Source organism: Suricata suricatta, chromosome 1, assembly GCF_006229205.1.
Source record: "Suricata suricatta isolate VVHF042 chromosome 1, meerkat_22Aug2017_6uvM2_HiC, whole genome shotgun sequence".
Taxonomy (NCBI): Eukaryota; Metazoa; Chordata; class Mammalia; order Carnivora; family Herpestidae; genus Suricata; species Suricata suricatta.
Window position 1 is genome coordinate 135,010,001 of NC_043700.1, and position 26,101 is coordinate 135,036,101.

Here is a 26,101-nt window from a genome sequence, read left to right on the forward strand (position 1 = left end):
TTTCTGCATGTCACTGTTCAGTTTTCCCAGCACCACTTGCTGAAGAGTGGTCTTTATTCCATTGGATATTCTTTCCTGCGTTGTCAAATATTAGTTGGCCATATGTTTGTGGGTCCATTTCTGGGGTCTCTATTCTGTTCCATTGATCTGAGAGTCTGTTTCTGTGCCAGTACCATACTGTCATGATGATTACAGGTTTGTAATACAGCTTGAAGTCCAGAATTGTGCTGCCTCAGCTTTGTTTTTCTTTTTCAGGATTGCTTTAGCTATTTGGGGTCTTTTCTGGTGCCATTCTAATTTTGGGATTGTTTGTTGTAGCACTGTGAAAAATGCTGGTGTCATTTTGATAGGGGTTGCACTGAATATGTGGATTGCTTTGCATAGTGTTGACATTTTTAACAATACTTATTCCTCCATTCCATGAGCATGAAATATTTTTCCATTTCTTTTGTGTTTTCTATTACTTTCAAAAGCTTTCTGTAGTTTTCAGTGTGTAGATATTTCTCCTCTTTGGTTAGGTTTATTCCAAGGTATTTTATGATTATTATATTTTTATTTTTGTTCATTTATTTTTAATGGGAGCCATGGGTATTTTTAATACATGAAAAAATTGACATTTTGTCTCAGTAATAAGGGGGTAAATTATTCAATAACAGAAGCTACTAGGCAATCATTTGAAAGCAAATATAAGTAGACCCTTACTTCCTACCAAATCTTGTCAACATTGTAGCAATGATCCATGAATAATAATGTAAATTAAATTAACTCAACAAAATTTATGCTATGCATTATAAAAAGGTATGCCGACATAATGTGAGATTTAAAAGTTAATTTCTTATGGGTGGTGGGTTTTTTTTTTTTTTTTTTTTTTTTAGAGACACAGCACGAGCAGGGGAGGGTCAAAGAGAGAGGGAGACGCAGAATCTGAAGCAGGCTCCAGGCTCTGAGCTAGCTGTCAGCACAGAGACTGACACAGGGCTTGAACCCACGAACTGTGAGATCATGACCTGAGCTGAAGCCAGAAGCTGGACGCTTAACCAACTGAGCCACCCAGGTGCCCCTAAAAGTTAATTTCTTAAGTCAGTGATATAGCAATTCAAGGAAGCATACCCATTTGTTTCTTTTTGGTTTATAATGTTCAAACTATGTTCATCAAAATGTACAGGAAAAAATATATCAATACATCAAAATAAATGATCTACTTAAAGTCTACATCTGAATTACATAACTCTTACAAAAGTAGAAATTTGTATCTTCCATTATTACTATCAGAACACCCTAAATCAACTGTCTTAAAAATAAATTCAGTCTTGAGGTGCCTGGGTGGCCCAGTCAGTTAAGTGTCTCTCTTCAGCTCAGGTCATGGTCTCACGACTCATGAGTTCGAGCCCCACTTAGGGCTCTGTGCTGACAGCTCAAAACCTAGAGCCTGCTTCAGATTCTATCTCTAGCTCTTTCTGCCCCTCCCCTATTCATACACAGTCTCTCTTTCTCAAATAAATAAACATTAACAAAAAATTAGAAAAAATAAGTTTAGTCTTTCACAAAAGAAATAGTCTAAGAGTAGAATGGCTGCAAGGCTGGTTGGTTCAGTGGCTCAGTAAAACCATTTAGGTACCAGCTTTTGCGTGTTTGGTTTTTTGTTTTTTGGTTTTTGGGTTTTTTTTTTTTTTGAAGGTTAGACAATTTATTGAGAGCCTCTCTTCCCCACCCTCACCATCCCTGGGTCACTTTTTCCTCTTAGATCCAGCCCCAAGAAGATGGCTAGAAGCAGGGATTATGGCATACTGCTCAATGAGGCTCATAGGATGACTAGCTGTCTTCACGCTGTGAGCACAGCTGGCAGGTTCAGCTCCTCATGTAGTGCCTTCACTAGGGCTACGTTCTTGGCCATAATTTTCCTGAAGGACCTGGCGCTATTCTGGAGAGACCCGCTGCAGACGCTCACTCAACTATCAGCCAGCTGCATTTGTTGTCCTGGATGTTGGTGCCAGTCTTGCCTGTCACACTGGGTCCCCAAAGAGATCAAGGTAAACATCCTCAATTGGGAAGAACTCCCCCATCTCCATAGGGTCTTCTTGGCATTGGCATGCTCTTCTCGCTAGTGCACACGACTTACATGGCAGCAGCTGCAGGAAGATAGAATGAGTAGAAAGCTGTCTGTACTTGACAATAGATTTGTACCTCTTTTCAGTGAATCTGCCAAGATCCACGTTGCCCTGCGGGGGCTGTGATGAGGTTAAGGTCTGGCTGATCTCAGTCTGATAGGAACTCTGTAGGAAAAGCTCAAGAAAAGCACGATTTAATCTAGCGCTTCTCCCAGATTGTCACAGTGCTGAGGATAGCACGGGCCATCCAGAGATGGGAGAGGCAATTGCCGGGCTCAAGGAGGTCTTGGAGTATATACAGTCCATTGGAGACCAGTGCCAGTGGAGTTTGACAGCACTGAGAGCGTTTCAGGGGCTGGTGGAGCCAAGGAAGCAGGATGCTGGTAGTCTCCAGCGGACCAGTGTGGCTGGTGTGTGGAGCTGCTCTAAGCTTTCTTCCTGGTGTCATGATGGTGTCAGCAGCCAGGCATAGGTTTGGATGCCATCAAGGATGCTTTGCTTCTGGAAACATGCATCTACATCGTGCTGAAGCTCTAGTGGCAGAGTCCTATTACGCGAACTTAAGTTGTAGTTCATTTTTGAAAGACATTACATCCAGATAAGGAGGTGTTTGTCCAACAAAAGATTAAGATTCCATTTCACCCTGCATGGTTTCTCAAATCTTTGAGGAAATCTTTTTCAGAAATAACCTGTCAGATCTGTTGTTTATCTGTCTAGGATTGGGTCCTATGACCACTCTAAACCAATTGTTAGCAATGAGAAAAGGATTATCATTAATGACAGAAACTAATCAATATTTATTTCCTGTCCTGGGATGGGAAATTGAGACCCAAACTGCCAGCAAACTGTAAAGAGGTGGTGACTAGGATAGTCAATGTCTGCCACAAACGCGTATCATGTTCCTAATCCATTCAGTAATAAGGAGAAGAACCTAATATTTAAAGACACTATCATATCAAATAAAAATACAGGTAATTCTGAAGTTACATGGTATTTGTGCTCTACATACTTTCCCCATGTAGGCATCCAAATAGAATAATAGATGAAAAAATTCAGTAAAAGTGGAAATATTTTTTAAAATTAAAAAAAATTTATTTTTGAGATAGACACAGAGTATGAGCAGGGGAGGGGCAGAGAGAGGGAGACACAGAATCCGACGCAGGCTCCAGGCTTTCGGCTGTCAGCTTGAACCCACAAACCATGAGATCATGACCTGAGCCAAAGTTGGAGGGCTGAGCCACCCAGGCACCCCTAAAAGTGGGAATATTTTAAGTACATTTTAAAACTGTATAGAGTGCAATGAGTATTACAGCTGTTTTTCTCTACTGGAGACTTCTGCCATTAACAATTTAGAACTATGCAGAGTTTCTATCTCTTTTACGTTTTTCTTTTTCAGATTTCTGATTCTTTTGCTTGTTATTTTTAAAATGCTGATTTTTTAAAATTCTTTTATTTCTTTAAGTTTATTTAAGAGCGAAAATAGGGGAAGGGTAGAAAGAAAGGGAGAGGGAGAATTCCAAGCAGGGTCTGCACTGTCAACAAGGACCCCAATGTGGAGCTTGAACCCACGAACCATGAGATCATGACCTGAACCGAAATCGAGTCAGACACCTAACAGACTGTGCCACCCAGATGCCCCTAAGTTTTATTTTATTTTAATTCCAGTGTAGTTAACATACAGTGTGATATTCATTTGGGGTGTACAATGTAGTGAGTCACCAATTCCATATATTACTTAGTGCTTATCATAATAAATGTACTCTTAATCTCCTTCACCTATTTTACCCATCTCCCTTCCATCTCCGCTCTGGTAACCATCTTTTTTTTCTCTATAGTTAAGAGTCTGTTTTTTGGTTTGTCTCTCTCTCTCTCTCTCTCTCTCTTTTTTTTTTTTTTTACTGATCATTTGTTTTAAATTTCACATATGCATTAAATCATGAGATATTTGTCTTTGTCTTGTTTTGCTTAGCATTATACTGTCTAGATCCATCCATATTGTTGCAAATGACAAGAATTCATTCTTTTTGTAGCTGAATACTATTCTATTGTGTAGAATACTACATCTTTATCTATACATCTATTGATGGACACCTGGGCTGCTTCCATAATTTTGCTCTTATAAAGCTGCAATAAACATATCCTTTTGAATTAGTGTTACTGTATTCTTTGAGAAATACCCAGTGGTGCATTACTGGATTGTAGAGTAGTTCTATTTTTAACTTTTTGAGGTGCCTCCATACTATCTTCCACAGTGGCTGCAGCAGTTTGCATTCCCATCGGAAGTACAGGAGGGCTCCTTTTTCTCCACATCCTTACCAGCACTTGTTTCTTGAGCTTTTGAGTTTAGCCATTCTGACAAGTGTGAGGTGATAGCAGATTGTGGTTTTGATTTGCATTTCCCTGATGATGAGTGATATTTAGTATCTTTTCATGTGTCTGATGGCCATCTGTATGTCAAAGTGTCTATTCATGTTTTCTGCCCTCTTTTAATTGGATTAGTTGTGTTCTGTTTTGAGTTGTAATTTTTTGTCTTTTAACGAGAACTTTTAAGATCTATTTTCTTAGCAACTTTGAAGTATATAATACAATATAGTCATAATGTTGCATTGTTAAATATAGTCAACACTCTGCATTGCATCCCTTGGACTTATGTATCTTATAACTGAACATTTGTATTTTCTGGAAACCTTCACCCATTTCGCCCACCTCATTCACCCACTCATCTTTTGATGGACACTTGAGTTATTCCCATCTCTTGGCTGTTGTAAATAATGCTGCATGAACATAAGAATGCTGATATCTTATTGAGATAGTGATTTTGTTTACTTCACATAAATACCCAGAAGTGGAATTGCTGAATCCAAGGTAGTTCTATTTTTAACTTTGTGAGAAACCTCCATACTATTTCCCACAGTGATTGTACCAGTTTGCGTTCCCACCAATAATGCACAATGGTTCTCTTTTTTCCACATCCTCACCAACGCTTGTTATTTTCTTGTCTTTTTGATAAATGGCCATTCTAACAGGTGTGAGGTGGTACTTCATTGTTGTTTTGATTTGCATTTCCCTGATTCATGATGAGCACCTGTTCATGTATCTGTTGGCTATTTTTTAAAATATTTTATTTTTAAGTAATCCCTACACCCAATATGGGACTCAAACCTACAAGTAGGCTTCTTTCACAGAAAGACCTGTTTTTCAGTCTGCTGTCTCTGTACTGTGTCCTGGGTAAATAGGTACAGTGAGTCTGTGTGAACTATTAAGCACCATTTCTTAGTTTGCTATGCCCTTGTGGGACTTGTGTGTGAGAGCCCCCACTATCCCACTGTCTTTCAGAGCTGGGTGTTTTGGGGGGCCATCTCTCAGTTGGAAATCTTAAAACTTGGGGTGACAGATATACGTTAAAATCTCTTTACTCCTCAAAGAGAGGCTGGGAGTTGTGTTCTGTCCTGTGTGTGTGTTGCTAAGCCTGGGGTGGAGTTTTGTGAGATTGTGTCTCAGCCTCGCCTACCTGTTCTGATATGGTGTTTTGGTTTTGGTTTTGTTTTGTTTCCTTTCTCATTTACCTGGTGTATTGGAGTAGTTCAGCTAGTTTCTGGATTTTTTTTTTTGTCAGGCAGAATTGTTCCATATATGGGTGTGGATTCGGTGTGTCCATGGGAGGAAGTGAGTCTGCCGTCATCTTGAACCACACTCTGTGTTTCTTTTTTAAACTCTTTGTTACCGCAGCATAAACCACACCTTACTATGATAAAAATTCCTGGGAGTTTCTGTTTGCAGGATCCCCAATAACTGCATGAAGGATTAAATGCAGTTACATTTAGTCAATGTCAGATTAGTAATTTGCCTTAGTTTTTCACTTTTTCCCCCACTATTTTTTTACATTGAGGTATAATTAGCAATCAACAGGTCTTAAGTGTTCATTTTGATGAATTTTGACGATTTTTAATATACACATGTAACTACCACTGAAAGGAAGATATAGGTTATTTCCATCATTCTAGAAAGTTCTCTTTAATTCTATTTCAGTTAGCTTCCCCCCATTCCCAGGCAACCACTTTCTCATTTCTCAGATTAGTTTTCTCTGTTCTAGAATTGATATAATTAGAATCATACGGTATGAGCTTTTTGTAACTTCTTTTGCTTAACTAACATGATGGTTTTCATTGATGTTTGTTACATGTATCAATAGTTGTTTTTTACTTTTTTTTTAAGTTTACTTATATTGAGAGAGGGCAAGAGGGTGAGAAAACATGTGCATATTTGAGCAGGGGAGGGAAAGAGGAGGGGGGAAGGGAGGGAGAGGAGAGGGAATCCCAAGCAGGCAGGCTCTGCACTGTCAGCACAGAACTCAATGCAGGGCTCAATCCCACAAACTGTGAGATCATTGCCTGAGCAGAAATCAAGTGTCAGATGTTCAGCTGACTGAAATACCCCGGCACCCCAACAGTTTTTTATTGATGGATATTATTTCACTGTATTAATGTGCTGCTAATGGTAATTTGTTAACCTGTTGGAGATTTGAGTTGTTTTTGTTTTTTGACTATTATGATTCAAGCTTCGATTAACATTCTTCAAGTCTTTTTATGGAGATATATTTTCATTTTTCTAGAGTAACGACCTAAAAGTGGTATTGCTGGGGAGCCTGGGTAGCTCAGTTGTTAAGCATCTGACTTTGGCTCAGGTCATGATCTCATGGTTCCTGAGTTCCAGTCGCACATCAAGTAAGCTGGAGCCCCGCTTCGGATGAGCCCTGCTTCTCTCTCTCTTTTCTCCCTCCCCCTCCCTCCTCCCTTTTCCCTCCTCCCTCTCCCCCCCTTCCACCCCTCCCAGGATTCTATCTCTACCCCTTGCTCACTTGTACTCGCTCTTTCAAAAAGAAAAAAAGTGGAATTGCTACACTGTAGGGTAAATGTATAATTTTGTAAAAACCTACCAGTTTTCTAGTGTGTTACACACTCACCTGCAATGCGTAAGAACCTCATTTGCTCCACAGACCCGGCAACCCTGGATTTTAGTCATTCTAGTGAGTGGGTAATGGAATCTATTATGGATTGAATTTATATTTCTCTGGTGATTTAAATATGTTCTTCACCTTTTCATGTGCTTCTTGGCCAACAATATATCTTCCTTTGTGAAATGTCTACTTTTTTGACAAGCTTTAAAAAATTGGATTGTTTTTGTTGCTGATTTGTATTCATGTGTCATGCATGTTTGCAGTTATGCATTATGGACAGAGCCTTTTTGTAAGCCACCTCCCACTGACTTCTGATCAATTTGATCAGAAAAGCTGTGGTTCTGCTTGTTAGCAGGGGACGTCCTCTACCTTCACGATTAGCTAAGCCAGTGTGCAAACTTAAGTATCCAGAGTGATGGTGAACGTGAGCATTTCCCACTGTGCCTTTCAAAGATGCTTCTCTCTTATTTACCGGTGGAGGCACATTTTTATTTTATCATTTGATTTTTTTTTTTTTTTTTTGAGATCATGAGCACACATGAGCAGGAGAGAGGGGCAGAAGGAGAGAGAATCCCAAGCAGGCTCCACTCTCGGCACAGAGCCCAACGTGGGGCTTGATACCACCACCCTGGGATCATGACCTGAGCTGAAATCAAGAGCCGGAAGTTCAACCAATTGAGTCACCCAGATAACCTAAAATTTGTTCCTAAACCCTGTTATATCATTTTAAAAACGTATTCTTCAAAAACAAATCTTCAGTAGGATTTGTAGGAAAGTCAAGGGATGCATTTTTAAAAGAAGGAAAAATGGAGGGATAAACGGAGTTGCATTCTCAATGTGACAATATATGACTGCTCAGGGTTTTAAACTTAGATTAAAACAATTATCCTTCTCTATTCTATTCCATTGGTCTATGTGTCTGTTTTTGTGCCAATACCACTGTCTTGATGATGAGAGCTTTGTAGTAGAGGTTTAAGTCTGGGATTGTGATGGCTCCTTTTTGGTTTTCTTCTTCAATATGACTTTGGCTATTCAGGGTCTTTTGTGGTTCTATACAAACTTGAGGATAGTTTGTTCTAGCTTTGAGAAAAATGTTGGTGCAATTTTGATGGGGATTGCATTGAATGTGTAGATTGCTTTGGGTAGTAATGACATTTTCACAATGTTTATTCCGATCCATGAGCAGAGAATGTTTTTCCATTTCTTGGTGTCATCTTCAATCTCTGTTGGTGGGAATGTAAACTGGTACAGCCGCTCTGGAAAATAGTGTGGAGGTTCCTCAAAAAATTTTCCATAGAACTCCCTTATGACCCAGCAATAGCACTGCTAGGGATTTACCCAAGGGATACAGAAGTGCTGATGCATAGGAGCACATGCACTCCAATGTTCATAGCAGCACTTTCAACAATAGCCAAAACATGGAAAGAGCCTAAATGTCCATCACCTGATGAGTGGATCAAGAAGATGTGGTATATATACACAATGGAGTACTACATGGCAATGAGAGGGAATGACATATGGCCATTTGTAGGAAAGTGGATGGACCTTGAGGGTGTCATGCTAAGCAAAATAAGTCAGGCAGAGAAGGACAGAAACCATGTTTGCACTCATAGGTCTAACAGGAAAACAGGAGAAACCTAATGGAGGACCACTGATGCTTTGCATCTGTGATTCTGCCAACACCTGCTCCCTCTTGCAGATAGTCTGCAACTCAGATGGTCTGCACGGAGAGGCCACCCCGCTCTGCAGGTCCCCACTGCTTGTGGACATCCTTGCCATTGGCTGCTGACTGGCCATACCCAGCTAGTACTCTGGAAGGTTGCTTCCTGCTTGCAGACCCGCTCTGGCCTGGGTAAACAACAAACCCTTCTGTGGGTGCGCTAAGTTCTCCAATGAAGTCTGCACCTCAGCCTTGGGGAAGGGGCCCCTTTCCCAGTTTGTCTTTCCTTAGGTACTCGCCCTTAGCTCAGGGCACCATTTCCTTATATCCTATAGGCACTTATCAGACTTAAATGACGCTTTATATTAAACTTACTCTGTGTCAAGGGGTGACAATACTGATGTTTTATCAAGAAACAGAGCGGTTTTTCCACTGATAGAATATTAAAGAATTTGTAGAATGAAGTAGGCGTAAATGAGCCATTTACGTAAATGAGTTTCTTCATTTGCAACTTTATTATTTTTTACCTAATTCTGATTTTTAGGGTTTTGAAATTTGACATTTTTGTGTCATGAGCTAGGCTGTCCAACCCACGCCAAAAGAAATTCTAACTCTTATGTACCTGAGACTTGGGATGAAGCAACAGAAATCCAAGTAAGGTCCCCACTGAAAAGGTCAATCATGATTTCAGGTTAGTCCAAATCTCATGGCAGAACTTCAGATTACTGACATTGTGTGACACGTTGATTCCTTTTGAGGCAAAATAGTGCAGTTGAGCCTCAATACCTGCTTAGCTTATTTGAATTTAAAGCAGATCTAGGAGAAGGTGAACAGGGAAAAACACCCATATCAGAACCAGGGGGATTACACAAAAATAGTGGGGATGATATTAGCTCGTAATGAGTTATTACATAAATTCCTGTTAGTCTTTCTGGGCTATTGATAAAAACCATACAATGATTGGTTATCAGTGGCCATCAAACGACGAAGTATATCAGGATAACCCAGGGAATTTAGAGATGCAGATTCCTAGCCTCCTTGGTGGTGTCTCAACAATAGGCATTTTTTGAACTTCATGTATTTATTTTTGAGAGAGAAAGCACAAATGGGGGAGGGACAGAGAGCGAAGGAAAGAGAATCCCAAACAGGCTCCACAATGTCAGCCTGGAGCCTGATATGGGGCTCAAACCCACAAACCATGAGATCATGACCTGAGCTGAAGTCGGATGCTTAACCAGCTGAGCCAAGGTGTCCCACGAATGGACACTCTAAACAAGCACTCCCATGATTCTGAAGCATGGTAATTTTGAGAAACCATGGGTTAGTTGGTGTCTGAATGAGCTTCCAAGAGAAAAGTGAGGTTTTTACTGAGAAATAAGAATTAAAAAACTGTTCATGTGTTCCTAAGTTATGGCAACTATGAATACCTTGTCCCCAATATACTATTTTTATGTAGAACAGCACCTTCACATTTGTCTGATCATTTTACACTTTGCTAGAGATGGAGAAGTTATTTCAGGCTGAAGGTTCTTCCTTTTTCTTGCCACTAATAAGGTATATAAGACTCATGCTCTTCTACAGAAACAAAATAATTCCAACCCAACAGAATAAAGCCAGTAATGTGAAAAATTAAAGGCATTTGGAACAATAAAAGAATAAAAAGCCAGTGTTTTCCTCGTATCCAGAATCCCCCCCAATATCTTGTTAAAAGATGTTTGAATAAAATATAAACTTAAGGTAGTGCTCATATCATAACTTTTACCCTTAGAAGTGATTTTAGATCAGATATTAACAATGGAATAATAGGAAAACCGGAGGTCGCAGGCTGGTTTCGCTTTCATATGCCTCAAAGGCCCTCACTTCAGACAGCTTCTGATTCCTCGGGGCTGACCCAGGCTTGCTCATCTTCAAGTTTGGAAACCAGTTGTGCAAAACAAAACCTAAAATGTCCGCCTGGAGCAGAGGAAAAAACGTTTGGTTTCAAGTGTCTCTTGGAAAAACTCAAGACACTTTCACTACGGAACCTCCCTGCATCATTTGGGGTAAAGTAGCCACCACAGAAACAAAACAGCAGGAGAAAGTCCTGAGTCAACCAGCATGTAGCAACATGCCCAGAACTTCTCAAGTGGCTCAGGAATTAGGAGCCTCCCAATTCTGTCTCAGGACCTTGTCAGTTCTTAGAACTTCACAGGTGTCTTGAGCATTAGCATTTGGATTACTGTGAGGCTCCTGATGGGACATGGCATTTCAGAAATGACCAAGGATGTTTGCTCAGTCAGTACTGTGGATATGAAGTGTTGACCAACAACATGCTCATAGTTGATTTGCTCATGGTCTTGGCTGAGGATATTGCTGGGAGGAAAAAGGATGGCCTGTAATACCTCCCTCATTTGATGTGACAACAGACAGTTGTTCAGTGTAGCAGAGGAGGGGGTGATATCCTAGGCACGGACTATGCTTTCAGGTGTTTGTCATAACAAGCATCTGTTATCCGAAGACCACTTATTTTGACATGTATAAATCAGAAAAGTGATTGAAAAAGACTGAAATGCAAAATGCACCCAGTCAAATTATTTGGAGAGTGTTGGGAACTGGGGGCCCCAGAATCCCCTTGAGGAATTTGACAAAGAGCAGCTGACGACATTTACTGGCTGGCTTCCACCTGGGCTAATGCAGGGAGCCATTGGGACCAGCGAGATGCAGCTAATTACCAACTGGAGTTGATTTGGGGCTCCTGTGTTGGTCTAAGTCTGAGGAAATGTGAGATGCACTGTATTTCTCTGCCTCAAATGAACCACACAGTGTAGCTGCTGAACACTGTCTCTGGTTCCACCAAATCCCTGAGAAATGGGAACTCTGGATAGAAGAGGGAAGCTTTGACAACACTCCTGGGAAACAGGTGCTTACTGTACCAACGGAATCATTGTACAACCGCCAAAAAAAAAAAAAGCAATGACCTCGGTGTCGATGGCTCACAAGAAACTTCTGGGTGGCTTGTTGGTTCTAAGTTCTTCAAAAGACATCTGTATTGGGGACCAAAACTACAGTTTTGAAGTTCTTGACCAGGAGATATATTTCATTGAGTATTTAAAATGTACTATGACAGAAAATGTACTATGACAGAAAAGGGCCTTTCAAAGCCAAGGTGAACCACCTGCTCAAAGTACTCGGCTGTTGCCATCTGGCAGCGATTAGCATAGTCTGGCCGCTGGCCCTCGCCTCCTTCCACCTCGGTCTGTCTGAACAGCCTTAGAACTCGGGCTCTAGAGTACCCTCCAAACAGTCATTAATTGGAAGCCAAATCATAGACTTGAGGCACTGTCCAAACTCCAAATGGAGAGTGGAAAATCATGCTTTGGATATTAAGGAGGCAGTTTTTAATGGCAGTTCATAGGCTTAGTAATTTAGGAAAGCTTTTAAAAACATTAAAACAGCCTAAGAATAGACCTTTTCATGTAGGCTACATTTAGCCCAAATCCTGTGCAGAAGGACTGCATGACTTTAGTTCTGAAGCAGTTTGGTTGCTGACTTTTCTCTTACCCAGATTAGGCTGTCTTCCTTGTTGGTAAAATTTAGCTCTGTCTCCTCGCCACAGTGATCATGCCATGATCACTGATGTGACAGGCATGTTGCACAAAACCTCCTTCCAGGGAACGTGTCGTGGTCCTGTTGGTTGTAGGAATAAAGTGGTGAGATGGCAGCAGCAGAAACTGGGATTCTCCTGGACTTTTTCTAACACAAGCGTGAAAGGTCTACTCATGTCTGTAGAACTAAGACAAGCCAAGAGTTTAAGAAAAAAGTCTCCACGCTCAATGTGACTATCTTTGGAATTCTTCATTTCATTAAGGTTTTCACAAAGTACAAAGCTCAAACGTAATTGCCTATGTCCACCACAAAACAGAATCAAATAAGTGGTTAGCACACAAACATAATGATCTGTTTCATTTTTAAAAAATATAAATAACAACGTTCAAGGTTTTACAATTTTCTTCTGTGAGTGTTTCTCTTTAAGGCTTTATGTTGCAGACCCTTCATTCAGGAGTTCTTGTACCTGTGGTCAAGAGACCCCACCCACGAGCAAGGAAGGCCACTGTGAATACGTTCCTGAGGGTGACACTCATCTACGTTGCCTCAGCCTGTGAAAAACTAAACAAACGCCCTCCAACAGGTCCTCACAGTTTCATTAATTTTCCTTCTACTAGAAAGTGATCATAGAAAGGAGTGAGTTCCCAGCAGCATTCAAGCTCTCAGACCAATCATGTACGGGGAGAAGAAATACAGGCTTTTCCCGGGATGGTTTTTTTTCCTTTCATCCAGAAAAACCCCAATAACCCATAGAGTTTAAATGGTGGTTTGTACTGAAATATTTGTCAGATTAAATAGTGTTGAGAGAAAGGGTGATCTTTTGGTTGGGTGTTCAAGAGGAGGCTAAAGTGGGGAGGTTAATGTGGGAAAAATACCACTTAAAGTACACCTCCCAACAGGAGCCGGGCCCCCCTCGAGGTCTGGGGGCAGAGCCAAGGCCCCGGCCTTGGGAGTGAAGTCGGACGGGAGGCTCTCCAGCAGACACTTGACTTGCTCCTGGCCTAGCTTGATCTTGTCGTCCAGCTTTCGCTGCTCAATGAGCAGCGTTGACTTCATTTTCACAAAATGCTGGTAATCCTGGAGCTGCTCCTCGGACAGGTAGTTGGCCAGGATGTCCAGCACTACACGTTCCCTCCGGTCCAGGTTCTCCTTGAGCTCCCGGGCATCCTCGTGCTGCCCGGCCAGGACCTTCCTCTTCTCGTTGAGGGAACTCTGCCAGGGCAAAACCCAGAGATCAGCAAAGGGCAAAGGCAAGGAAGGAAACTGGCTGCAAAAACACCTTTTATGGGACTGTGAAATGTCCAGGCATCTATTTCAATTGTCACTCTAGAGTAAGGAGGCTTAATTTTTTGAAAATCAGTTTATTACCTTTAAAAAATTTCTTTAAATGTTTATTTTTGAGAGAGAGAGACAGAGTATGTATGGGAGAGGGGCAGAGAGAGAGGGAGACACAGAATCTGAAGCAGGCTCCAGGCTCTGAGCTGTCAGCACAGAGCCTGACATGGAGCTCGAACTCACAAGACTGAAAAATCATGACCTGAGCTGAAGTCGGATGCTTAACTGACTGAGCCATCCAGGCGCCCCAGTTTATTACTCTTCTGTTGCATGTATATAATTATCTAACTTGCCAAATTATGTGGCAGCTTTAAGAGAGATTACATTAAATTGAGTGGGGTAAAAGCTGGGCTCTAAACTAGATTTAAAAGGATAATCAGTAATTCCACTCACATGAAGTATTTTTGAGGTTGTATGTATCTATATGAGTAGTCAAAAGCATAGAGATACAAAGTAGGTGCTTGCCAGGAGCTGGGGGGAAGGGGTGAAGTGAGTTGTTTAGTGGATATAAAGTTTCAATTTTACAAGAAGAAAAGGTTCTAGAGATCTGTTGCACAACAATGTGAACATACTTATTACTACTGAACACTTTAAAATGGTTAAGGCGGCAAATGTGGCAAATTTTAGGTTTTGTGTAATTTACTATGATAAAAAACTAAAGAGGTTTGGTGCACCTGAGTGGTTCAGTCAGTTAAGCATCCAACTTTGGCTTAGGTCATGATCTCGCAGTTTGTGGGTTTGAGCCCCATGTTGGTCTCTGTGCTGACAGCTCAGAGCCTGAGCCTGCTTTGGATTCTGTGTCTCCCTCTCTGCTCCTCACCCAACTTGTTCTCTCTCTCAAAAACAAACATTAAAAAACAACAACAACCCGAAAGGGGTAAAAAAAATAAAATAAAAGGGAAACTAAAGGGCAGTCTTCAAGGTACAAGTATTTACGTTTATAGCAGTTCTCTATGCATGGGCCAGAGGGGGTAGCACCTCCTGGGAACTTGTTAGAAATGCACATTTTCAGGGGCTGCTGTTCCACCTACCGAATCCAAAGCCTGGGAGCAGGCCCTGATTATCTGTGGCTTAATAAACCTTCCAGACTGTTGTTCCACTGCGGAAGTTTGAGAACCTCTGCCCTGATCCACAAACAAGAATGTCAGATTTCCCATATTGAAAGAAATCTGTTTCCCATTTCCATGACTTTGAATCTAACCTGAGAAGTTCTGTTTAACAGTGATGGTAATTTGATATTCTGAGCGTTTCTTACACAAACCCAATGGTAAGACAGCATGTTTAGTGCTAATTTACTTCATAAAACTCTTTAATATGGCTTTTTACTCATGTTGACATATAATGAATTATTAAAACATTTTTTCATTTTATGTTTAATCATTTAAACTTTTCAGGCCAAAGTGACTGAGAAATATTTTTTTAGCTTTTTCTTTTTCATGTTTTTATATTTATTTTTTGAGAGACAGAGACAGTGTGAGCAGGGGAGGGTCAGAGAGAGGGAGACACAGAATCTGAAGCAGGCTCCAGGCTCTGAGCTGGCTCTCAGCACAGCCCGACGCGGGGCTCGAACCCACGAACTGTGAGATTATGACCTGAGCAAAGCCAGATGCTTAGCCGACTGAGCCACCCAGGCGCCCTGATTGAGAAATAGTAAAATAAAAATCTAATCACAAGGTAGATCTTTAATCTTATTTCAATACAAATTGACAATGTAGGCTTGTGAAAGGCTTACAGGCCATGTGCCTTAACTTCCCTTGAACTAGTATGTCAGATCTTACAAAATAATGCCCCGGGGGTAAAAGTACAAAGTTTTAGATTTAACTTACAAATATCTCCATTTTCATGGCTTCCTTCCCTTAATAAGAAAAACCCATCTAAAAAAAATCCTTAGGGGAGGGGCCTGGCTGGCTCTGTCAGTGGAGTATTTGATCTCGGATTATGAATTATAGCCCCACATTGAGTGTAGAGATTGCTTACAAATCTTGCATGAATTCTTGCCATTTGCAACAACATGGACAGAGCTAGAGTGTATTATGCTAAATGAAGTATGTCAATCAAAGAAAGACAAATACCATATGATTTCACTCATATGTGGAACTTAGGAAACAATACAAATGAACATATGGGAAGGGGGAAAAGAGAGGGAAACAAACCATAAAAGATTATGAACAATAGAGAACAAACTGAGGGCTGATGGAGGGAGGTGGGGGGATGGGCTAGATGGGGGATGGGTATTAAGGAGGGCACTTGCGATGAGCACTGGGTGTTGTGTGTAATGGATGAATCACTAAATTCTCCTCGTGAAACCAATATTATATTACATGTTAACTAATTTAAAAAAAACCTTGGGGACATATGTGCCCCAATGTTTATAGCAGCATTATTTATGATAGCCAAATTATGGAAGCAGCACAAGTGCCAATCAATAGATGAATGGATCAGATGTGCTTTATATACTATGGAATATTAGCCACCAAAAGGAATGAAATCTTGCCATTTGCAATGACATAGAGCTAAGAGTATTATGCTAAGTGAAATATGTCCGAGAAAGACAAATACCACATGATTTCATTTATATGTAGAACTTAAGAAACAAAGGAGACGAGCAAATGGAAAAAAGGGAGAAAGAGGCAAACTAAGACTTTAAGAGAACAAGCCGGGGAGGTGGGTGGAGGGGCGGGTCAAATAGAGGACGGGGATTCAGGAGTGCACTTCCTGAGATGAGCACAGGATGATGTTTGGAGGTGCCGAGCCACTTACACCTGACACTAATATTACACTGCATGTTAACTGGGATTAAAAAAAACAAACTACTTTTAGTGACTTTGAATGAAGACCCCTTTCAAAATGCTATAGAGAAGTTAAAAAGTGGAAGCCTCTTTCTCACCTTTAAAAAATTGGCAAGTATTTTAAACATGAGAAATGCATAGAGAATAACACTTGTGATGACGTAATAATACATCATTGGCCATGCCAATTCCTAACAGGGGCGTCCAGCATTTGCTTCAGATTCAAAACAAAAATCCGATTCAGCTGAAGCCTCACATATACTCCCCGCGCCCCACCAGGGATCATTCTCCTACATTTTGCATTTGTTGAGTCACTTATTCTTCCTTCTATTTATACTTTGTTTCTTAAGCTGAATCAGGATGAAAACGAGTGTGGATGTATTTTGCATGTGCACAAGCACATATTTGTATTCGAGAGAGTATGTGTACATTTAAACGTGGAGCTGAGTTTCGTTCTGGAACAACTCCTCTTTCCCTAACAAAAACTGCTCCAGTGTTTCTTTTCCACGGGATGCCATACCCGTGGCATCCATCCCAAACAGGAAACTTAAGTTAGCTTCCGCTCTCCCCTGCCTCTCATCTAGCAGGCCTTACTATTTCAAACTCGTTCTCTCACTCCCTCGTCTGTATCCTGGTGAGAGTTGCCTAAGTGAATGGCCTGACTCCTCCTTGGACTCTTGGCCGAAGCCCCACCACTCTCTGATCTTCACGATCAGGTCATGACCTTAGTTTATGGCTCCTCCTGGCTTCCTGGCTTCCAGGCTAACGTCCTAAGTCTGTAAAGTATGACTTACAAGAGCTTCGTGACCATTTCCTTGCTGGATACTGCTTGTCCCTCTAGGTCCACTTCTCGCAGCCTTGCTCTGGGCCTAAGGAAGCCGAATGGTGTCCCCTCCCTCTGGGCTTGGCCCGGGGGACTCACAGGCAGGAGACCAGAGGGAGGGAGCAGGAGGAAGAGCCTGGGGCCTCTATCCCTGGCTCCTTGCCAGGTAGTGGGGGACTACATTTGCTCACCAAGGCCTCAGGGCTGTAGGACAGACACAGTTACAATTCTGAGAAGGGTTCACTTCCTCCTCCAAGTGATGCTAATCTTGGGGGGGCCGGGAGGCCTCAGTATCCCTTCTTTCTTACTCCTTCCCACAGCTCCATTTAACTTTGTTTACCCCTTTTGAATGAGCCCTCTATTTCCTGTCAGTTCCCTGTCCATATACTTTTCTAATATTTCCTGCAATTCGCAATTTTTAAAAATCAAGCCATCATATGTATATGGTTCTCGAACATGTCATGGTTTTTCTTGACTTTGTCCATGGCATTGCTTCTAAACAGTGAACCCCTCCCCTCTTAGTCCATATAGAATTAAGAAATTCTTCTATACCCTGTTCAAGTGTCACTTGTGCAAAGTCTTTCCTGGCCTTCCCCCACCCCCTGAGAAGTGTTTCATGGCTGAGTTTATCGCTGTGCTGCGGCATTTTGGAAGGACTCGCTGCTTCCATACTGGTTCTCCTCACTACATGGTGAGTTCCTTGAGGGCGGGGCCTGTGTTTTGGTCGGTGTTCATTCCTAGCGTGCACAGCAACTTGTTTGCTGAGTGGAAGGAAGGAGGAAAGGGTGACACTTTTGAGTCAGGCACTTCTGGACGATTTCTAGATGAGGAAGGAAAAACCCAGCACATTCTCAGGAGGAGGCCACTCACAGGAAGGGGAGTGGATGGATGCTCAGTCACATTCCTAATACCATCTAGACTTTTTCTATTTGCAACAAAGACATCTTCCTTTTAACATAATTTATTAGGAGAAATAACTGGGAAATCCCTGATAGCACCGAAAGAGCTGGAGATGGGAGGAGCCAGAAAGCAAAGGAGTCTCCTGATGGCTGGCGTGCTCATCACCTTCTAGCATAAATATCTACACATAGTTACAGCTATGTTTATTTTCTGACTTGACTTGGTAAGTTCCCTGAGGTAGGGATCTGTCTGCTTTGTTCACAATTCTATCCCATGAGCTTAGTGCATATATTAGACAACCAGTAAATAGTTGCTGTACCGATGAGTAGGTGAAGAATGCCATATGGCTCTGGAATTACATTCATCACTGAAAATAAAACTTGAGGTCTGCAGCAGACTCCCTTATCCTGGTTCTAACACTTGCTGGCTTGTGAGGATTCAGGGAGCCCAGACCTGGGCAAAGAGAAAGACTTGAAGGTTATCTAGTGTTGCCACGGCTGTTACTGCATGTCCTCTTCCTTCCAGTAGAGGGCGCAGTGGAGACACCTGGGTACAGCGTCACCCAGTACCTGTAGCCCCTCACCTGCAGATTCCCTGGAACTTGAACCCACGTTCCTGCGTGCTCTCCTCAGCCCTAGCAGTATTTTTTTTTGTCCCTCTCTCTTTCTGATGTCACCCCCCACCATGCTTCTGTCTCTTCTTCTGGGATAGAAAATTAGGAAAGGAAACTCTGGCACCTGTGGTTTTACTTTCCTAAGTGTTCTCTGAGCCTGAAGTGTCAGCATTCCCTCTTGGCGTGCAAGATGCCTTCTTCCGTGTTTCCCAGTAATCTATACATTGGATGTTCTCTCTGCCCCAGAGATCATAATCTTCTCCAGAGAAGGGCTCGTGTTTAATGGTACCTCTCTATGTATGTGGAATCAGAGGGAAAAGCCATTGAACTAAATCACTAGGCCACCTACCCTTTCTTCATTACTGGCTTCTTCGCCAAGGCCACTGAGGACGTTCTCCACGCGGGCCAGGCGCCCTGAGAGGGAGAGCAGCAGGTTTACCACCTTGTCCAAGTCCCCGATGAACATCTTGTACTTGTCAAACTCATTGGGCTTGCAGAGCTCACTGATCAAAGCCTCCACCTCTTCCCCCAAGGCATTATTGAGCTTGATGTCCATCAGCAGACTCCCTTTCGCTTCCTGTAGGGTCTCCAGCTTGTGGGTGAGGCTTCCAATGAGCTCGGCCTATAACCACAGAGGAGACACATAGCAAACGTTAGCCAGTAGAGTAGTCAATGGAAGGAGCATCCGTTTCTCCAGCCACATTCTCTCGTTTCAAGGCTAAGCTGAAGGCCCCCTACTCTGTATGGACTGCCTCCCAACACAAGGCCACAATACTCTTTCCTTTCCCTGAGTGTCTACAACTGCCTTCCTCTGAACCTATTTGGTCTTCACGGGCCAACACCTGACACCACATCGCCTTGTGATGTTTCCCAGTTGAGTCATGCTTTTTACAGCTCAGCCTTCCCAACCGACTTAACTCACATTTATTTTTTAAGTTCAATTTTTGAGAGAGTGCATGTGAGCAGGGGAGAAGCAGAGAGAGATGGAGACAGACAGCTCCCCACTGTCAGTGCAAAGTGTGATGGGAGGCTCAAACCCACAAACCATGAGATCATGACCTGAGCCCAAGTTGGACCTCAACCAACTGAGCCACCCAGATGCCCCATTAACTCACTTTTATAAGGCTTTTTAAGACATGCTTTCTTTTGGTCCTCATAACAATACCATAGGCAGGTAAGATACAGATTTCTTGTTTTACAAATAGAGAAGCCAAGAGTTAAAGGAATGGAGGGACTTACCCAAGGTCAGAGAACTGAGTTGAGTATTAATGACAGAGCATTAACTAGAGCAGTTACTATGTGCTAGACAAGTGCAAGATCCTCTACATGGATTTCTAGTTCAGTCTTCCCAGCAGTCATACAGTACACACACATACAGCAGGTAAAGAAACAGACTTAGGCGACGGTCCAACATGCACATACCATTAAGTGGGGCTGCCTTGAACTCAAGTCAGCTTGATTAGGAACTCGCCTTGTACAATCATCATAAATGTTCACTGAGCCCTTTATCAGAAGTCAGCCCCATGACCTTTCCATAGCACTCTACTGTCTCCAGCTGCCTGAGTTATGGAATTAGTACAAATTTCTATACACATGAAACAGTTACACAAGTATCCAAATATTTAACTGAAGGAATGAATAAAGTTCTTAGCAGTTTCAAGTATGACTACACTTATATTAAATGCCCACTACTTTGCTGCAAGAGAAATTAAACTTCGTGATTTTTAAATTAGTCTTTTGTTTTTCTCTTAGCCTAAGGTAGCCAGATGGAAAAAGGACATAATCTTTTTTTGGCTAAAACCTATTTCTTTACCATAACAACAGTTACAGCTCAAAAAAATTTTTTAATGCATATATATAAAATCAAGCCATGTGGCTTCCACTGGAAACTTGGTAAGAAAAGATCACAATTTTGATGTCAGAGTAAAATCTTCATTTTTAAAGGAAGGAAAGGGGGAAAAATAGAAATAATTTTGACTAACAGAATGGAAGGGTCCTGAGGATGTTTTGTACTATTTCTTCATCACTAGAAAAGACAACAATTACAATGACATGGGGAAATATTTCTCCATGTTGTGCTCATCTTGGAGCTGGACCATCAGAGGTACTCCAGTCTTCCAATCTAAGGTTCACAGTGTCCTTAATGTCTAAGTTGTGGCCTTCATGGTGACAAGTTGTCTTCTCAATCTGCCTAAGCCCAAAGGCTAAAAGGTGACTAAAAAAATTCCCATCTGCTGCACTGCCTCATCAGGGGTTATAATCTTTGGCTTTCCTCAAGCTGTTCAGTTAAGACAAAGGCAATGCAAGGATGATTTTACTAGAGGAAAGGGCTGTACCGTCTACAGTACTCCCCAACTGAGGAGTCTAACCCCAGAAAAATGCATGTGGGGGAGAATACTGTTTAATTTTCCTCAAGTTCTCCTGGAAAAGTTATTTTCCAAAAAGACCCCACCAGTTCTGGCTGGCATCTCTGGTATTTGCCTGCTACAGAGCCTGCCAGGCAGCTTCAGCAACATGCCCAGCAGGGTGTGACGATCCGCTCTTAGGAAGAGAACAGCAAGGAGACTGGGATGCAGAGCGGCAGGAAAAATAAACACTGCCTGCTGCCACAGCTCCGGGCATTCCCGCTGGGCAGGGTTCAGAGAAGTCAAATGTCACCCCTGCAGCTTTTCAGGTGGACAGGGAGAGACTGACGTCTCCGTGAAGTCAGGCCAGGGTTTTTCCTCCTGCTGGCTGCATTTCCTAGGCTCACCGCTCTGCCACCGGATGATACCTTCTCACAGTTACACCAAATCCAAAGCGGCAGCGGACTGCGTAGCAACATTCCAATACTCCAACCTCAGGGAAAGGTGTCTCATTACTTAAGTGTTGTGGAATCCATTTCAACCTCTTGTCTTCAGAAGTATGGTTTCTAGATAAGTCTTTTTTTTTTTTTTTTTTTTTTTTGAGAGACAGAGACAATGTGAGCAGGGGAGGGTGAGAGAGAGAGAGAGAGAGAGGGAGACACAGAATCCGAAGCAGGCTCCAGGCTCTGAGCTGTCAGCACAGAGCCCGATGAGGGGCTCAAATCCACAAACTGTGAGATCGTGACCTGAGCCAAAGCCAGACGCTTGACCGACTGAGCCACCCAGGTGCCCCTCTAGATAAGTCTTTAACAAGAACTAGGAGAAAGAAGGTAATGGCCTTGCATTTTTTATTCCTTGGACTAGGACTTCTTTTGAAAATTAATATTGCGTCATCACTTCTGGAACTTAAAGCACTTCTGTTGGTAATTTATTTGATATCATTAAAAAACAAACCCTCATCATGGCTTCAGAAGCTGGTATCTGAAGGGACAGGAGGTTCTGAATGTGTGAATGAGTGGAGAGCGGGAAGGGTAATTCGGCTCTCACACTCCCATGTGGATCAGTCGTGCCGAAAGGGCAGTCACCAAGCAAGCCTGGTCCAGTGGGTGAGCAGCGGGCAAAGAATGTGACACAGCCGGACAGCAGTGGGGGACTGGGCTCAGTGGTCTAATCCTCTCAGTCTGTCCTCTGCATACCCTGTTCTGGTTTTCAGATACACAGATGCCGGGCAGAACCACAAGCCTCTCCATGCAGGAGCTGATGTGTGCCCTGGGCTTCCTGGCGGAAGGAAGAACGAAGAAGACCGAAATGTCTGGGAGTGATGCAGGGAGGAGTCTGTGGGAAGAACAGGTGCACATTCCGTGGCACTCCGGTTTCGGAAAGCTGCTCACCAGACCGTAAGGCGATGCGTTGGCACATACGGCCATGCTGTGATACGAAAGTCACTGCACAGTCTCAGCTGTCACCCTTGGCCCAAATAGTGCGTATCTGGATGGTATGTGATTTTTTAAAATGTTTCTAAATTTAAATGATGGAAATCTGGATTTAAAACTGCAGTTAAAAGAGATGTGACTAACTGAAGGCAACAAGGGGACGTTGGCTGTACCGAACAACCATTTCTCTGCAAGGCAGCCTCTTCAAAAAGAAGAAAACACAAAAGCCTAACCCCACCAACTTCTATCTGCAGAATTCACTGTGGGAGAGGCCATAGGTCTTTGGGGGATTTTGTTTTAATAACACACTAGTAGTCTCTCAGGAGCTACTTAATTTGCAAAGTCATTCACATATTTTCACTTCTCATCTGGTGTAAACTGTTATGTCACCCTGTGTGCGATGCAGTTTATAAGGGTTCTTTCTCTAAATATAGTTTAACAGACCCTCCCCTCCCACCTCACCATGTGCTCGCAGCAGATCTGCTGGGCCCCTTCACTGCTCCAGGAGTCAGGAGCCTCGGCTCTGGCGGAAAAGTCACCCTGTCAAACCACTTGACCTTTTGTGCCTCCGTTTTCTCACTCTTAGTCAGGGGATAATATCTGCCTAAAACTAATAATGTTTTTTTTTTTTATTTTTTAAAATGTTTTATCTATTTTTTGATATACAGAGAGACAGAGCATGAGAGGGGGAGGGGCAGAGAGAGAAGGAGACACAGAACTGGAAGCAAGCTCCAGGCTCTGAGCTAGCTGTCAGCACAGAGCCTGATGCGGGGCTCGAACCCACGAACATGAGATCTGACCGGAGCCGAAGTCGGAGGTCTAACCGACTGAGCCACCCAGGCGCCCCTAAAACTAATAATGTTTAAGCATTAAGGTCTTTCTGTGTGCCAGGCACCGTTTAAATATTTTACTATTCAATTACTACTCCCAACAACCCGATGAGATAGGTATTATTATTATCCTGGTCTTTCTTATGAGCAAGGTGAGGTGGCCAGAAGTTATTTAACTTGCCAGAGCCAGGTGGTCTGGCTTCAGGGTCAGGGTTTTAATCACTATGTTAAAATAGTGCATAGGAATGTTAGGAGGTTCAACTACAATAGAGCTTATGTGACCTTCTGGGAAATATAAAAGTATTATACACATTCATTATTATTACTTGTGCTATTATTAAAAAACTTTTGTTTACTTATTTTTGAGAGACAGAGATAGTGTGAGCAGGGGAGGGTCAGATAGAGAGGGAGACACAGAATCTGAAGCAGGCTCCAGGCTCTGAGCTAGCTGTCAGTACAGAGCCTGTTGTGGGGCTTGAACCCACGAACTGTGAGATCATGACTTGAGCTGAAGTCGGCCACTTAACCAACTGAGCCACCCAGGTGCCCCTGTTGTGCTAGCATTAAGATTCAGCAATAATCTGAAGAACACACACCACTTGTTTTAGGGAAGCACCTCCGAGGGACTACTCAACCTCTCCCCCGTGTGACCACGCTGCCTTGCCTTCTGCTCAGGGATTTGTGCTGACAGTGCTGCCAGTCACGTCCCTACTAACACTGGCCTGTGCTGATGGGTCATCTTCATCTCAAAGAAGAGTAATTCAGGATGCCTAGCCATGTGGCTGGAGTTTAGGGGCAGAGTGGAGTTCAGGGTCCTGCTAGTAAAAATGATGAAGATAAAGACACTTTAACCATAGGCTTTGTTATTTCTTTCCTGGATTTTAAACGGGAGGATCCGGGCAGTAGTACATGATTGTTTTCACAGCTGAACTTCATCGGAGAGAAAAGTCAGGGGTGATTTTTGTCCCAGTGACAGAAGTGGGATCAAATCTTCATCCCATGTTGTGTGGGCTCCACCGTTTCAAATATTCTCTGGCCAAGAGTGGTTCTTTACAATTCATTTCCCATCAGGAAGGCTTGTGATCAGAAATTTGTCCTATTTACTTAGTATAGTCTCTTGGTTCTGGTTATCAGGACTCTGACACACAAGAAACCATATTACATTTCTTTAAATTCAACTAAGCCCAGAGGTACCTGGGTGGCTCAGTTGGTTAAGCATCCGACTTCGGCTCAGGTCATGATCTCACAGCTTGTGAGTTCGAGCTCTGTGCTCCCTGTGTCAGGCTCTGTGCTGACAGCTCAGAGCCTGGAACCTGCTTAGGATTCTGTGTCTCCCTCTCTCTCTGCCCCTCCCCCACTCATGCTGTCTCAAAAATAAACATTAAAAATTTAAAAAAAACAGCCGTTCAAGTTCCAAACTAACTTCTGAATGGTGCATGTTTGGGAAGGATCTGTACAACACAGCAAAGGCTCTAAAATCTGAAATGATCTTGGAATTAGCACCTAAAGGTGGGCTTGAACTTGTAGTCAAGGGGCATCTGGGTGGCTCAGTTGGTTAAGCATCTAACTCTTGATTTCGGCTCAGGTCGTGATCTCAGTGTGTGATAATCGAGCTCCACATCGAGCTCAGTGCTGACAGCACAGAGTCTGCTTGGGATTCTCTCTCTCTTTCTCTGCCCCTCCCCTGCTCTCTCTTTTCCTCAAAATAAATAAACTTTAAAAATAAAAAGAACTTGTAGTCAAACTAAATAGATTGCTTGCTAAAATGAAAATAAAAATCAACATTCTGTAGAGGATTTTAATGGAACCCAGAGTCTCACAACATAATACTCAAAACTTTCAGAATGCAATACAAAATTACCCAATATTAAAAAAAAAAAAAGCCATGAGAAATTCCCAGGGGAAGACAATCAACAGGTGCTAACAGTCCTGAGGAAACTCCAGTCTTGGGATTACCAAAGCCTTTAAATTATAAAATAGCTTTTATAACCTTCCTCCATGATAAAATTAAACACTCTTGAAATGAGCACAGAAGTCCCTGGCAAATAAATAGACACTATAAAAAACTAACTCAATGGAAATTTTGGATCTAAAAAGTATATTTGAAATTAAGGGAATTACTGATGGAGTGAAGATAGTCCTATAGAAATTATCCAACCTGGAGAACTGACAGAAAACAAATTTTTAAAACTGAACCAGGACTTCTGGGACTTGGCCAATATCAAAAGGTCTAATATTTGTGGTACTCGAGTCTCAAAAACAGAAGAAAGATTAGTGGATCAAAAAATATTTGAAGCTATAATGGCTGAGAACTTCCTGAATTTAGTGAGAGACCTAAATTTACAGATTCAAGAAGTTAGTAAACACCAAATAGGATAAACCAGAGAAAATCAGGCCATGCACATCCTAATCAAGCTGGTGAAAACTGAAGATCAAGAAAAAACAATTTGAAAGCAGCCAGAGAAAAACTACGCTGCATACAGGAGAATCAATATTTAAATGACTGTGCATTTTTCGTCAGAAACCATGGGAGCAAGAAGGTAGAGTGACAACTTTACAGTCAACCCCAAATTCCATATCCAGTGAGAACATGCTTCAGGCATGATGGCAGAATAAAGACATTCTTAGATGAAGGAAAACTAAGAGAAATGGTCACCCTCAGACCTATTTTAAAAGAAATGGAAGAAAGGGAGTTTTTCAGGCTGAAAGGAAGAAAGACCACA

General features: G+C 42.3%; 1 protein-coding gene and 1 pseudogene across 1 annotated transcript in view; both read right to left on the reverse strand.

The window, feature by feature from the left end:
* Positions 1–1,727: 1,727 nt before the first annotated feature.
* LOC115301746 lies at positions 1,728–3,126 on the reverse strand (annotated as a pseudogene).
* Positions 3,127–12,540: 9,414 nt separating this feature from the next.
* SHROOM3 (shroom family member 3) overlaps positions 12,541–26,101 on the reverse strand; it is a 62,071-nt gene continuing 48,510 nt past the window's right edge. Inside the window, exons 10-11 of the mRNA XM_029951738.1 lie at positions 19,120–19,392; positions 12,541–13,522 (exon numbers count right to left, since the gene is read on the reverse strand). Of these exons, the coding sequence (XP_029807598.1) occupies positions 13,154–13,522; positions 19,120–19,392 (642 nt within the window). The 3' untranslated portion in view covers positions 12,541–13,153. The remainder of the gene's footprint in view (positions 13,523–19,119; positions 19,393–26,101) is intronic.